This window comes from Bradysia coprophila, chromosome III (genome assembly GCF_014529535.1).
Source record: "Bradysia coprophila strain Holo2 chromosome III, BU_Bcop_v1, whole genome shotgun sequence".
Classification (NCBI taxonomy): domain Eukaryota; kingdom Metazoa; phylum Arthropoda; class Insecta; order Diptera; family Sciaridae; genus Bradysia; species Bradysia coprophila.
In genome coordinates this window covers 1,398,980-1,415,389 of record NC_050736.1, presented here as the reverse complement: position 1 = coordinate 1,415,389, position 16,410 = coordinate 1,398,980, and the positions used below count along the sequence as shown (strand labels likewise).

The 16,410-nt window shown below is 33.8% G+C and overlaps 2 protein-coding genes across 2 annotated transcripts; one reads left to right on the top strand and one right to left on the bottom strand.

Annotated features, from left to right (window-relative positions):
• Positions 1-1,446: 1,446 nt before the first annotated feature.
• Positions 1,447-3,269, bottom strand: LOC119077037. Its single transcript, XM_037184165.1, has 5 exons — positions 2,848-3,269; positions 2,236-2,780; positions 1,898-2,174; positions 1,655-1,824; positions 1,447-1,594 (listed from the first exon to the last, which is right to left on the bottom strand). Exons 1-4 carry the CDS (start codon positions 3,101-3,103, stop codon positions 1,790-1,792), a joined length of 1,113 nt encoding a protein of 370 aa, XP_037040060.1. The 5' UTR covers positions 3,104-3,269; the 3' UTR covers positions 1,447-1,594; positions 1,655-1,789.
• Positions 3,270-6,119: 2,850 nt separating this feature from the next.
• Positions 6,120-14,831, top strand: LOC119076541 (fatty acyl-CoA reductase wat). Its single transcript, XM_037183338.1, has 10 exons — positions 6,120-6,609; positions 6,692-6,811; positions 8,110-8,208; positions 8,286-8,442; positions 8,507-8,554; positions 8,753-8,894; positions 8,954-9,088; positions 13,919-14,038; positions 14,094-14,339; positions 14,431-14,831. Exons 1-10 carry the CDS (start codon positions 6,244-6,246, stop codon positions 14,534-14,536), a joined length of 1,539 nt encoding a protein of 512 aa, XP_037039233.1. The 5' UTR covers positions 6,120-6,243; the 3' UTR covers positions 14,537-14,831.
• The last annotated feature ends 1,579 nt before the right edge of the window (positions 14,832-16,410 follow it).

Sequence of the window (16,410 nt, the reverse complement as noted above, 5' to 3'; positions counted from 1 at the left end):
ATAAGAAGGAGCTAGGGTATCTCTAATGGTTACATCCCACAAAATAGGTCTACCGTGACTCCATGGAATTAGAGTCATACCATCCGGTCTTTTCCTGTCATCTCTAGAAATTGCATGAGAAAAGATTTTGTTAACTTCATCATGTCCAGGAATCCATCCTCCGCTTTTATTGCAAGATAAACCATGTAAGCCATCCTTCTTAACGTTTTTACCACAAAGACATTTATGTTCTTCGCATAATTGACAACCTAGTCAACCTAGTTTTCCGAAAATTTACTTTTGATCCTCGGTAGGTCCCAATTCTTTTGCACTTTCTTATGGGCATCATTATCTGGAATAAAATCTTGAGGAATATCCTCCATCAAACGTAAAATGTCGTCATTAATTATTCGTATTGGTTCAAATATTTATTATTATTTGTGGTATTAGGAATATTTGTGTAACATTTTCCCTACAGGTATTCTTTTAATTGTACATAAATACCCTTACAACAAATGGGTCAAAATTAATCATGACATCTGGCAAGATTTCAATCTTTGAAAATCCATCGAAATCCATTTCTTTAGGGGTAGCACACTACGGCCACCAATTTACCAACAGAATGATCTTGAAAGCCTCACGTTTTAGAGTAGAGTTTTCGTGTGAATTTTGTTGATTCGAGGCGAAGCCGAGGTCAATAAACACACGAAAACGAGACTTTTCATTTTTATACCGAGCTATGTAATGGATTTTACATGCTGAGAGCGTCGAAAGAAGTGCTTAAAACATGAAAAGTACGGTTTTCGACGCATGTAGCATCTAAAATATAATTACTTTTGCAAGGCAATAGTTGTTTGTGTATCTGTTTTGGACGATTAATTTTAGGCAATTTCGCGAGTTGTAGCCTGAACGAAGTTAAAAACGGTTTACACTTGTTTATATGGTTGAAGCTGCTGCACGTAGGCGCGTGGTAGTTTTGATTGTTTATGTGGATCAGCTGAAAAACAGCTGCAGCAAAATTATGCTGAAATTTCATTGCCTCCGACTGTAGAATTTTTATTATTATTATTGCTTTTCACTACACGCATAGAATGAACACAGTGCAAGCTACACAAACCTCAAGGGTTTGGCCTGTAAAGCGTATTCAATTTTCATATACGTGTACGGTGATTCGTTGCTGTTGTAATTGGTTTGTGTGCCAGACAGTTTTGTTGGTGTTGCCAATGGACGAAAGTAAATTTTGACTTCTGATTCGTATCTTGTTCCTTCGACTCGTACGAAACAACGAAATAATTTTGGTTGAATTCGTGATACCTGAACCATATTAGTTGCTGGACTCGGCATTGAACGTTTATTCTGTTGTATAAGAACCCGGAAAGAGATCTTTCATCACAACAGCATTGTGAACGATGTTTTAACGTAAACCACAATTTTAAACAATACAAAATTTTGCAAAGCCAATATCTATGCCATGTCAATCAAACGTTTAATCAAACAAGAGATACATCATTATAGAAAAATTCACATAGTTGTTACTGTAGAATGCAAGTAAATAGCAAGTCGAAGTGCCATGATCATCCCAAGAAAGATCGTGTGGACAGCACACGTACACTTTCTGTGAATGGTAAATTCCATACAATGGTTTTTTAATTGCTTTAAGAAAAGATCACTTCACCTCAATCGTTAAAGATCCACGCAAAACTGCTAAAAAAGACACCGTCAAAATCGTGGAGGCAAGAATCTCAGTGATATAAATCGTAGAAAATATTTAGATATGGTAGAGCTGGAAAAGACATCTCCTTGTCATTTATTATTCCTTTTTTAAATCTTCATATTGTGGAGGCACTGTGTACAAGGAAAAACGTGCGAAACTTACATTAAATTGGAAATCGATATAAACGTTGAGCAACACACTCACAGGTTTCCAAGGACATCATAGATCCAAACATTGAAGACAATTGCGAGTATGCCGGTGGTAATGACATCATTGAAACCAAAGACATGGCGGATCTACGCCTGTTAACTTCTGGAACTCCATTAGCTTCATTTATTGCTTCATTCGTATTTATGTTCGTACGTGAACTTGTAGCTATTGCTTCAGTCGTGTGTGAATCTCGTGATGTTCCTATTTCTAGTTCAACGACCCCATTGGCTGATGCGTATTGTTCACCATCAATACCCAGTAATACTTCGTACTAATCGTCATAGAAAAACTTGAAATTATACAAACTCAATGCATGAAACCAAGTAATGTACCTTGATGTAGTAATGTACGGAATACATAGGATGCGAGTAGCTGATGCGTTTCATCATTGGCACGTCAATAGACCACCTAAACTCAGCGTTAGTCTGGTGAGTTTCTGCATGTCGACTTTGCGACAAAATAATTTCGGTAAAACAGTCACCACCGTAACTAGTATTTCTAAAAAATGTTAACGTTGCATCGACTTGACTCTTTCCCAAAACTCCGTTTAATTCTAAAATTCCCTGTATGCCATCGCATTGGCCCATGATTGCCACTGTGTTGGGAACTCTAAAAGTTGACTTCACTTCACCTGTGTTAATGGACATGACTTTGGTTTCGTGAAAAGGATTCGGTTCCAGATGTAGTATGTTGTAATGTCCTTTGAATTTTAACACTTTCGAAGCAAGACTATCCCAACAGTATCCTCGTTTAATGTAAGCATAAATTCTGTATGTTAAACTTCCATGCGACGACACAAAGGGCGTAGGAAATGATTGATGTTGTGGAATAGTTAAATGAAAATCAAGTCGCTTATGCCCGTGAACCAGTTCAACAGCTGAGATGTTTAATTGCTTGTGAGAGATCGAATTAAAACGATTTCTTAATTAAATTGAATTAATTACATGGAAGCGTAGCCTCGACACAAAATACATTTGTGTCACATTTTCCGGCCAGATCCAGATGACCCGCTAATTGTACTTTGATACCATTGTGACTAATGCGATAGGTTTCAAAATGAATCGTAATGCTGCCCGTAAGAGAATCAAAATTTGGCGAAAACTTTATTTTTGAAAAGTCTCCACGAACACTGGCTCTTTCTATTATACTGGGCGCTGTACCGCGAACACATAATGCCGCAAAACCACCAACCGGAGGCATTCTCGATAAGTATACCTAACTATTCGACAATTTGTTTATGATGATGATTGTCTCACATGCCACACACAAAATTATTGTTATTGATACATTTTGTCTGGGATGATATCACTTCTTAAACGCAGAAAAAATAAATGTGCGTAAAGTTGGCAGTAATTTTTCCAGCACCCTTACTTTTCCTTACATGCGTATAGCGAACACAACTTCCACAACTGCGTTTCTATTTACATGCGTACTATTTACAAACAACAATGGAAAACGTGGTGCACGGAAGACCACTTGTTGCTTCGTTCATTCATTTTACACAAACCAAGCAATTACAAATACACCTCAAGGCTCAAGAATTACACTCGCAATTCGTAGGCAATTTCTGGTTTCAAATTAGTTACCGTATTGTACGGGAAACTAGGTGTAGTGTAAGCTAAGCACGCATGTTTACAAGCTGGTATTACGTGTCCCTTTTCTTTTGTTACAAACTGTTTGACAATAGCTATTTTCCTAACGCATTCTGAAAGGCTTTTTGGCAAATGAGCGGTTTCCAGCACGAGACGGAGGCGAGTTCTGGAATCGAATTCGCTAAAAAGCCTTTCAGCATAAGTTCGTAACAATGTTTTTTCTAAATGTCGTTAAAAATACCCAACGAAGTCAAACCATACCCAAAGCTCTTGGCTTAATTTTGTCATCGACAACGAAAACAAATGAGGAAATGACTATATAAAGAGTAAATACGGAATTAACACAAAGAATCGTAAGACTAAGTGACTCACTATTGGCCAAGACATTTAAATCGATCTTTCAACGTGAATACACATTTTTTGGCCGAATAAAGGAACGTGTAGATCGTGTCTTATGCTACATTTGTCTTTATTTGGTCAAACGTGTGTCTTCACGTTGAAAGATCGGCTTCACGCGGTCAAACGTCATTAGACTTGAGAGTCTTTTGGTCACAAAAAGTCTTCCAGTCATCCACGGATGTAAGACCAAAACGTTAGGTTCCTTTGAAAATCTAAATTGTGCTTATTCCCACCGTAACCGTTTCTGAAAAAAGTTCCAGTTATTATACTTTCAATTTCAATCAATTACTTAAATTTGGAAATATTTAATTCGGTACAACTGTTAGTTTCAAACAACTAATTTTTTCAAACATTGGTTACGCATAACGTCGAAATTAAATTCATTACATCACCTCATTATCGATAGCATTGCTAAACAATTAAAGAATTTATTTTTTAATTTCTTAAACATTTTTTATTATAAATTAAATAATTAGCTTTTAGTGGCTAAAACTTGATTTTCTTATGTATTTTTGCGACTTTGATCAATACCTGAAATGTTTTGATTTAAGTGATTTTTTCCACATTTTCGAACATTTTAACAGGTATGATCATATTGAATATCGCATGTGATTCATAGATATTTTCATAAATTGCGTTTCGGTGGCTAACAAATCAAAATAAAAAAAAATTAAATTAAAAATAGAAATTAGAAATACAAATGATTTTTAGAATTTAAATTATCGTTTTTGCCATTATTTAAACAACAAAAAATAATTCGTTGCTGGTCCCTATAAAGTTGTGTATATTATTCAAAACTGGTTAAAAGCCTGAAGATTACAACTTAATTATACGCATGAATTTAACTAATATTTCATTAGTCTATCAGATGAACAAAAAAAAAAATTTCAAACAAAAATTAATCACAGCAGTTCCAATAACTAACGAAATCTCAGGTATCATGTGCGCAGGAAACGTTTATGGAAGTGCATAAATAGTTGTAAAATGATATTCGGTTAAATCTGCTTAGATCCTTATTCTTCTTTGTTATTCCAAAATACTTCGTAGAAATGTATTGTGTCATTCAAATCCGTTGCCATGGAACGTTGGAACAACTGACTCACCAATTACTATACACGACTGAATCAATTCTGTACGCATATCATATGAAATTACAGTTAAAGCTATAGTCCTTATATTAATACCTAAGTTTAAGATTTGATTTTTATGTTATACACAAATCTTGTAAATAATTCATATAAAATAAATGAAAATAATTGAGGATAGAAAAAAATGAGCCCGATCTAAAAGAACCGCTGGTAATCCTGAAAATATGTAAACAAAGAATCTACGATTTCCATACGATTAACAACAACAGACTAAAAATCCTCAGGTCACCAATCTTACCTAGAGAATTTGTAACTTGACTGCTACTTTAGGACTTTGTGCAACTAGTTACTTTACACAGACATCCCTTAGTCATTTACATAACAAGTGATATAAAGATGGAAAGCAGAGTTTTCGTGTGAATTTGGTTGATCCGAGGCGTAGCCGAGGTCAATACATACACGAAAACGAGACTTTTCATTTTAATCCCGAGTTTTGTAATGAAAACATGCTGAAGGCGTCGAAAGTAGTGCTTGAGACATGAAAAGTACAGTTTTCGACGCATGTAGCATGAAAGTAAAATATATTGAACTCTGTGAAAGTACTTTTAGAAAGGAGCGCCCGACATGTCCTGCTTCACTCGACCCAGACAACGGTTCGTAATGCTTTCATTGGACTCCAATTTGATTTTTTTTTCCTTTTTCATTATAAGTAGATAGAGCAACAATATGAATAGGATATTGCTTATGTCAATTAGAGTGATAAATTTCGACAGTGTACCATGGAATTTTTCATTTCGACACTGTTACAAGGTCATGCCGTTAGTGTTTGACATGAGCAATATTCTACTACTATGCTAGGTGCTTTGGGCATAGGTTTCAAGCAGAAGTGCACGTGGTATGTCGTTCTATCAATTTTTTCTTCGAACTACATTGTAGTGGATTGCTGGAATGATCTCAAAATTAAATTCGTTTTATTTAAAACAATCGATAAATATTTTTTTACAGACACAATAGGCACAATGGCGTAAGCATAGGCATATCGGCACCAAGTACATTCATGCGCGTTGTGCAAGAATACAATTATTCTTGTAGTAATCACCATTCATATCAACTTTCGATGATTTATAGTTTAGTATCTATTTTGACACACACATATCATGTACAACAAGGACTATTAATCGAAACACATAGAGCATTGATGAATATAAAATTCATGTGTGACCGCATACAACTGGTGTATTTATAGTTGTTCGATTTATTAATGGTAACACTACGTCACTCGACCACTAGAACAATGGTTGCATCTGAGACCCCTGACTCGGTCAGAGACTTTTACGATGGATCAGTTATTCTAATAACCGGAGGAACGGGATTTATTGGTAAAGTGCTGATCGAGAAATTGCTGCGAGTGTATCGAATAAAGAAAATTTATGTAATAATTCGATCAAAAAATGACATGGACTGTGAAACTCGTCTTGCGGAGTTCTTCAAAGAGTCTATATTCGACAGACTACACTCGGAGAAACCGGATGCATTCAAAAAGGTTGTGCCCATCGAAGCTTGTTTCGCTGCAAATGATTTGAATATTTCAGAAGCGAATAGAAATATTCTTTGGAATGAAGTTGAGGTTGTTAGATGATTGAGTTGTTCAAAGGACACGTGTCGCTTTATTAAAATTGTGTGAACAATATTTTTTTTTGGCATCTTAGATCGTCTTCAACATAGTGGCTTCAGTGAAATTCAATGAAAGATTTCGTGATGCTGTCGAAATTAACGTTCTTGGCACAAAGAAAATATTGGATTTGGTAATGGAAACAAAACATTTGAAAGTGAGTTTACTGATATCGAAAGACATCTTACTTTTATTGCTACACAATCGATTTCTTTGTAAACATTTTTATTATTTTTTTGTAAACATCAACACGTAAAAACGTACAAGGTTTCTTTGCATCGTCTCTGCACTCACTCACGCATATATGTGCTGTTCAATTTTGTTGAATTACATTCTTTCTTCGAACATAAAATGTTAGACTTGTAATCGTTTCGAACATGAATATAACGCGAATATTAGTAAGAGCACTGCTAAATGTCAGCTTGTTATAAAAGGCAGAACCGAAATCGTAAAATTTATTGGCTTAAAACTTACAATAAAATTCGGAAGGACTCCGTGTCTGATCAATTAATTATTGATGATATTGACACCTTTCCTTCCAAAGTCAATTTTCTATTAGGCGCAGTATACTCTCCAATGAAAACTCGTTCTGATCACATTTTACTGCAGTGTCAGTGTGTTAGAACATTATGGTAATATTCTTACGTTATTTCATTAGAGATTACCATTATATTTAATGTATTTACCATTGTATTTTCCCGATATTGGTAGATATATTGGTCAAATTTGAGTGAAATAACGGTAAAGTACTCAAGAAATAATTGTAACATGAAAAGTGAGAAAAATGAAAAATTCACAGAAATATATATGCGGCAATATATTTTCCCATTATTTAAGATATTGATTAATTACCACTGTAACAGTCGATACTAACGACTCGTCAGTCGAACATTTCACCTACTTTCTGATATTTCATTTTTAATAAAAAGCTTCCAAAAAGCTTATATTAATCGATAAAAAATAAACCAATAGTTTTCTTGCAAGAGCTTTACAATTAAGGAGACTGAGAAAGTTTTTACTTCACTCCATGCTACATACCGTGCTTTGAACTTTCTACAAACAACATTTATTGACCGGATAGGTTATTGAACGACATCAAATACTGGAACAGTGGAACTTCATTACCCTGTTGCATTATTTTCCCATTAATTTTCTCCTACTAACAATGGGGGGTGATCGAAAAGTAAAGAAATTGAATATTCCCTGTCGTCAATTAAATAAAATTGAAAGTCATGCAAAGACCAGACCAACCTCTACATTCAAAATAACAATTCACCTCTGCACGTCGATTAGCTTACAGTAATAAATTATTTTTTTCTGTTTTGGTTGTTGTTGTTGACCATTGATTTATTTATTCAGTACATTTTAATAAGACATTTATGTTTCTATTAAATTCTTTTATGCGTTTATTACGTATACCTATATTCGTCTTTATATTTAAAATCTACTCTGCAGACACTTCTGCACGTATCGACACTCTACACGAATTGTGATAAAAAATTCATTGCCGAAAAAGTTTATGAACAAGAAATCGCTTATGAAAAAATCATGGAGGTAATTAGGCATACATGGTCTTTGTCATCATTTAATTATTGGTAGTTAAAATGATTTTTTTTTTGTATAAAATAAAGTTGACTCGATCATTGGACGATATAGAATTGAATAAGTTGCAAGATAATCTAGTCGGTAAAATGCCAAACACTTATACCATGACAAAAAGGTGTTCAGAAGATTTGGTAAATCATCGTGCTCACTGTTTACCAGCGGGAATATTTCGTCCTCCTATTGGTAAGGCGATGTGGGTGTATTAAAAAAAATAGATTTAAACCGAAAATTGAATTTTAATCGACAGTACTATCAACCTATAAGGAACCCGTTGCTGGATGGACTGATAATCTTTGTTGAGTATTAAGTCCCCTATACTTTAAAGGAATTTCTCCCTTATGTTTCCGTTTTTACTCCTTGTTGGATTTGTATACCATTTCTGATTGGTAGAATTAATAAGAAAGTACAAAACGGAGACAAAGCGAAAGATCTTTCTAAGTGTAACACTGTTCAGAGCACAGTTATATTAAGTAATATTAAACCCAAATTATAGATGGACCATCGGGAATAATTACAAGCGTCGCTCGTGGTTTCGTCCATGTGATTTATGGAAATGCTAACAAGAAAGCTAATTTAGTGCCAGCTGATTTCTGTGTATCAGCAATGATCGCATCCGCTTGGGATATAAGTAAAAGGTTGCTTAGTCTACGAACATTTGAAATTTGTGATTTATATTAAATTCCTATTAACATAGATATCACAGCCGTATCTATGATCAAACGGAAATTCCCGTTTACAACTACATTTACGATAAAAACAATTTGACCTGGGGCAAATATATGAAATTGGTGCAGTATGGACTACATGGCCCATTAAGCCACGCCTTATGGTAAATTAATTTTATTTTTGTCAGAAATACTTTTGAGATGAATCAGTTACTGTTAGTCGAACGTAATAGAATATTATGCGTAGTTTAAACCCACCATGTCGATAAACGGACAATAGATTTGGTCAAATTTATCGTTTTTTTTCTCGTTTTTTTTTGTTGGTAGATTTAGAAGTCACTGATCTCATCTTTATCATCGCCGAATTTGAATATGTTTATCATACCGGTTTATATTGTGCTGTATGTTTTAACACTCTCATTTAGTTGTTTTACTATTTTTAAACTTTTAACCTTTACCATTATATATCGTCGCTGTCTGATCACATTTTAATAAACAAAACGTTACGGCGATATCAGGTCTAGCGTAAGGCTTGTAGTTCTTTAGACTATAATCGGATTATATTTCTATTAAAGAATTTTGCATAATTCTGATTAATTTTGTCGTCAATGTATTGCAATTCAGTGTCAATCAAAAATCTCACATAAATGAAACTTTAGGAATAACCAATTACGTTATTGAACTCTTGCCAGCAAGTTCACAGTTATGTGAAGAACATAAAAAGCTTCATTCTAGAAATACTGCCTCCCATACAGCCACTTATGCAGTTAACATCTGAGATCATATTATGTATATCTAATTAATAGGTGCTGCTTACCGACTAGCTTAATTAAATAAATAAATTCCTGTTAAGTTGGCAAAATTAATAACTCTGGTTTACAGATTTTTTCGCTTTGTTTTTGCATTCTAACAGTGGCATGCGTCTGAATACTATATAGAAAACAACGACCTAATCAATATGATAGAGTAACCGTTAAAAATAAATATTAATTAGCTAAAATATGCTAAAACATATGAATTGTTGATTTGTTTTCCTGAATTTAAAACTTTATAATTGTAATCACGTTAAATGGCTAAGTGGGTAGCCGGTTGACGATTTATTTGTCGCAATCGAAGATATATTATTATTTCGAAAAGATTAAGTAAAATTTGTAATTTTAACGTTATGATGAAAGTAGAAGTTGAGACATGGAAAGACAAGAAAAACGATGAGGCTATGGATCGTGGTCTCTTCAATATCGCGAAACGTGCACACGTTAAAACTAATGAAGTAAAAGATTTTCCCATTAAACACAGGGCGATAGTTTGAAACAAATGACATATAGTACATTTTCTACCTTGGTGTATATTTCGAGAATAACTTCGTATGTACAATTGTATATAACGAGCGCCAGCGAGTGTATATACAATTGTACATAAGAAGTGATTCGAGAAATATACACCGAGGTAGAACAATGTTTTATCTCCTTCAAGCTGATATTTCATACACAAAAATTTGGATTTAAAATTAATTAATTAAGCATGTTGTTTTAAAACGCATTCACAACAAAAAAAAAACATCATACAGAGAATCCTTTATTTACTTACTCACACACATATACTATCCACCAATGAAAGTAGATAAGTAGGTATGGCCAGTCCATACAAGTCGGAGCACATACGGATTTGCATGGCGCCACCTCAAACGAACTCATTTCTAGTGGAAATTTGCACTAGAAATGAGTTCGTTTGAGGTGGCGCCATGCAAATCCGTATGTGCTCCGGCTAGAACAAATTTGAACGTTTGGCCATACCTATCTATTTACTTTCATTGCTATCCACCTCAACATTTCGTTCAAATCACATCATTCCGACTACTCTGATTATTTGATTGATGCAGAAGTGACTAACGAACCACTACCGACACCAATTGCATCGCGTTATGTGATTTGTTGGCGTAGTGGTCAGCATGTTTGGTTGATATGCTGCTGGTCCCGTGTTCGCTTCCGCCGTTCGGAGATTTTTTTTTTTTAAGTATGTAGATGGAAAGTAAATTTACCCTAGGTGGGTTATGTGTGAATTATCCAATCGTATAGGCTGTGGTTATGTATTAGGGTGTAGCGGTTTTTACAAAATGTGTTAGTTCTTTTAAGGCTCAGCCGGAAATCTACTCAGCTGGTCCATCTGATCATTTTATGGAAGAAAAAAAATTTTCAAACTTTAATTTTGTGCTGCCGCCAGATCGATTTTCGAAAATTTCGTCGTTTTCGGTCCATGTCTCATATATCGATTTTTTACGGTGGGCTCAGTATACATAAAAAGTTGAGTCAACATGGTAATCTAATCTCCTGGCTTCACAGATTATTTTATAAAAAAGATCAAGTCTAAAAAATATTTTTTGGGTGCATGCGTGATTGTCAAAGTTCCCCGATGGTGATTTTGAGACTTTAATCTCGCCACAAAATTTGATAAAAATGTGCAAAAATGTAAATTAAACTTTAAATATGCTAAATGGACCGCGTTGAGTCAAATACAACATTTGATTTGTTTTGGGACACCTACATTTGATATTTACCTGACAAAAAGTTGTGATTTTGGTACATGGAATATTGGCGACGAAAGTCGGATTACATCAAATCAATAATGTTTTAGCTTAGAATGTATTCCCAGGTTCTGACAATGCGAAGCCTTCAATTTTAAGCGTTCTCTAAGCTAATTTACGTACTGTTGACAAGTTCTAGAGCCAGTAGCTACGTCTCGTTACATTTTCAAATTTTAATGTATTTAACGTTGTAAATTAGCTTAGAAAACGCTTAAAATTGAAGGTTTCGCATTGTCAGAACTTGGGAATACATTATAAGCTAAAAAATTATTGATTTGAGGTAATTCGACTTTCGCCACCAATATTCCATGTACCAAAAACACAACTTTTTGTCAAGTAAATATCAAATTTAGGTGTCCCAAATCAAATCAGATGTTGTATTTGACTCACCGTGGTCCATTTAGCATATTTAAAGTTTAATTTACATTTTTGCACATTTTTATCAAATTTTGTGGCGAGATTAAAGTCTCAAAATCACCATCGGGGAACTTTGACAATCAGTCATGAACTCAAAAAATATTTTTTTAGACTTGATCTTTTTTATAAAATAATCTGTGAAGCCTGGAGATTAGATTACCATGTTGACTCAACTTTTTATGTACACTGAGCCCACCGTAAAAAATCGATATATGAGACATGGACCGAAAACGACGAAATTTTCGAAAATCGATCTGGCGGCAGCACAAAATTAAAGTTTGAATTTTTTTTTTCTTCCATAAAATGATCAGATGGACCAGCTGAGTAGATTTCCGGCTGAGCCTTAAAAGAACTAACACATTTTGTAAAAACCGCTACACCCTATTATGTATGTATTTGTGTTTATATGCAGAAACGCGTAATGTATGAAATATCAGCTTGCAGGAGATAAAGAGATTTAATTATTGTGTTGTGTACGCAACGCAAGCCAAGATGAGACATGGATCTCATTTATATCACGAAGCATACTCATGTTAAAACTGATGAAGTAAAAGATTTTCGCATTGAACACAGGGCAAATGATGTAACGAGACTTAACATATTTAATGATTAACGAAACGAATACTGCTGGTATCATCTATTTTTAGACAAAAGAAGAAGAATTGAATTCTTGAAAAAAAAACTTGGAATTTTAATATGTCGTATTGGTTGAGTGAGTTGTGGTGGCACGCCAAGATGAGACATGGAAAGACATAAAAAACTATCAGCTATGGCTCGTGGCTTATATCACGAAGCATACTCATGTTAAAACTAATGAAGTAAGAGATTTTGCCATTTAACACAGGCAATAGTTTTATAAGCAAATGACGACGTAACAGATTGAAAGTTTATGTGTTGTGTACGCAATGCAAGCCGTTTCTCAACTAGTAAATCATGTATATCTTTCTCCTAATTTTATATTACTTAGATCTAATGAAGTAATAGATTCGATTTTAAAACTGCTGATTGGCTTGCCCCTTCTGTGAACCTTATGTGAAGGGTCAATTGCAATTTTTTTTTAAATGGTATGTTCAAAGCAGCGCATTGTGATGAATCTCATAAAAACAGGTAGTCGTATGCTATTTACAACTGCGACAAGAAAGAGTAATGAATTGTGCCGGCCAGTGTTGTATGATATAGCAAAATGTATATTTAAAATATTGAAATGATATATTTTGTAACAAATACTAGAAGATATTTTACTCAAATGAAGTAACAGATTTAACAATTGCGTTTCTATACTGTTATAACGTTGACAGCTCTATGCAATCACATGGAAAGTTTTCGTTGCAACAACATTTTAATTAGATTGGTTCAACATCTATTTCACTAAATAAAAAAGCTTCGATAGAACTACCGGGTTCACACAATTTTTTAAGATTTCCATAGTTTTGTCAGATTTATTGAATTTTTGCAATTACTATAACTTTTGGTGCAATATAAATGTTTTGGTTTCAGATCCATTATTCATCATTATGGAATCGTTAAAATGTTAAATTTACTACTGTTGTATCTATTTGTGTTCGTGGGTTGTGCATATACATGACTATTGTCTTAAAAAAATAGAAAAGCGGCAACAAATAAGAAATCTAACAGATTTTTTTTGCGAAATTATGTCATAATGAAATTGAAAATAAATTTACAAAAAATTTTGGACTGTCCATTTTTAGATGAGACTCGCTATATGATGATGTCCACATTCATTAGATTATTTGTTTTGCTAATTTAAGTGTTTAGTGCGATGGTACTCATAATTAACTCTCGTTTTTACAGTATTTTTTTACAGTTTTATTTTTTATGTGGACCTTTTGTTTTGAACATTTTTCATTTTTGTTTCCGCGAAAGTAATTGTAGAATGAAAAATTCGTTGTGTATATTTGGCATCATTACGAAAATGCTCAATATTTTCTTTGATCTTATAATGGCTTTCTAACCATCAACATGTTCTATGACATAGGTACTTTTCATATGGAATCGTTTCATCGAAAATTGCATTTACAGTCATCAATGCATTTGTCCATATCCTACCGGGATACTTACTGGATGCATTTGCTTACTGTACAGGAAGAAAACTAATGTAACTGACAGGTGGTACATTTTCGTTGCATCAATGCATTTAATGATTCTTACAGATACAGATCCATCTATCGGAAGCTGTGCCGTCTCATCAAAATGATGTCCTATTTCGGATTGAGAGAGTGGAAATTCGAGAACACGAACATTCAAAAAGTGGCGGGAAATTTACAGGCAAAGGATAAAAACGATTTACAGTTCAATATTGACAACATTGATTGGGTTGAATATTTCCATGACTACTTGCCGGGTATCAAAAAGTATTTCTTTAAGGAAACCCTCGGAGAAGATGTGAGACGGAGTAGGTGAGTTTGGATCCACGTGGTTTTTATTATTATAAAACTTATCCATATCTTGATTAAGAGATTAATGAACACAAATCGTTATGATTTTAAGAGTACGAACCATGCATTCATGTCTGAAATATACGTTCTGGGCGTTTCTTACATCGAGCTCTTTTTTAACATTATGGAAATTGCTAACGAAATACCTGTGTTTGTAATATATCAAGGTGAATTTAAAATATTAAAACTAGCGAAACGAGTAATATAGAAATTAAGTTCTTAAATATCAAAAGTCAGTTTTAGCTATTAATTTTGGTAAGAATGAATCTAAAAAAAATTCTATGATAAACTTGTCCAAAACTTACACGCGAGTCATTCGTATGAATTAATTAAATCTAGAAAATAATTAAGAATTCATTCAAATAGATTTATTGTTTTCACAAAATTAGAACCAACCACCAGCCACAGTCGAATAAGTTCGTAATCGTTTGTGACATCACTCAAAGACAAAAATAAAACACAATTCAAAGAAATATGATTTTTATGCTATACGGATTTTAATCTTATTTTATAAGGATTTTCATTTTTTTGCTGATAACATTAAAGTGAGAAACTTAATTTTTCGCGCAAAAACAACTCATGCGACAACCATGATGACAACTGAAATGCCTAGTCATCTGTTGTCGACGGCGACGACAAAAAAATCATTATGCCTTCACAAGCATTCTCTTATATAGCAAGAGGTATGCCAAAACAATGGAGTAAGAGATTTCGTCATTCGGCAATAAGACAAAGAAGCAACAGATTATATCTATTGCTTTCAAATTTCAAATGTTTTGATTTGATGATTCTAATTATTAATTGTATTGTTTAGGGTTTTGTTTGTCGCTTGATTCGAAATTGTAGATTGAGTTTTGTTGGTCATTCTGTGGTATTTTAGGTAAAAATTAAAATCTTTTGGTTGTTTTCTTGCTATAAACGGACTAATGTTCTGTCCGAGGGGTAATCACTGATTTACTAGCTCAGTAAATCACGGTAAATCACGGTAAATCACAGTAAATCACAGTAAATCAAGTAAATCAAAAATGAAGTTTCTACTAAATTTGAATCTATTTACTTCAATTTGTATTAGTTCATGAAATTTATCCTATATGTTTACGGCCACGATACTTCGAAATGTAATCCAGTGACAATAAAAAATTTTTCGAAAATTTTTCAAAATTTTTTGTGATTTACTGATTTACTAGTGATTACCCCCTTGGTTCTGTCCATTTCAGATTTTTAAAATCAAAAGAAAAGTTTGATACAATTAGAAAATCGCAAAGTGGCATAGCCTAGCCATATCATCTAGTTACTTTACAATTTCTTAATTTTCTCGAACTTTTCTTTTGATTTTACAAGCCTGGAGATGGACAAAACATCAGTCCGAAATAAATATAATATAGCATAGAACAACCAAAGAATTCTAATTTCTATTTGTACCTAATGCCGCATATATGAACAACATAACTAAATCTACAACATTCTAAATATATGACACATTGAATAGGTACCGTAATAATGCGATAGGATAAAACGTTGGACAGTATTCGACTGCAATATTAAATATTTTCTTTTATGCGCCTGTGCCCAAATGTTTATTTTGACGAGTGGTGATTGTGATCCTAAGCCGAAGAAGCGGATAATAATCCAGCTCGCCAAAATAAACATTTGGACATTAGGTGCCTATCATTTTTTGTGTCGATGCAAAGATAAACCCAAACTCCTTCTCCGAGCTGATGCAAAATGTTAGTCTTTCCACACAGATACATATAATATATATAACACACTTGTCACGAAGAAGTCGAGGCTTGCCGAGACTGATAGTGACAAGCGTGTACTCTATTTTATCACATAAGCGAAAACGAGACAACAACATAGAACTGAAGTGTAATTTTTGAATTATTCTTCTAAGTAAGTAATTTTGACATCCGAACACCGCGCGTATGTGATAATAGTACATTACGTCTGATTATGATGTGGAGATTGTGATCCTAAGGCAAAGGCGCGGATCATGATCCCACTCGTCAAAATGAATATTTGGACAGAAACC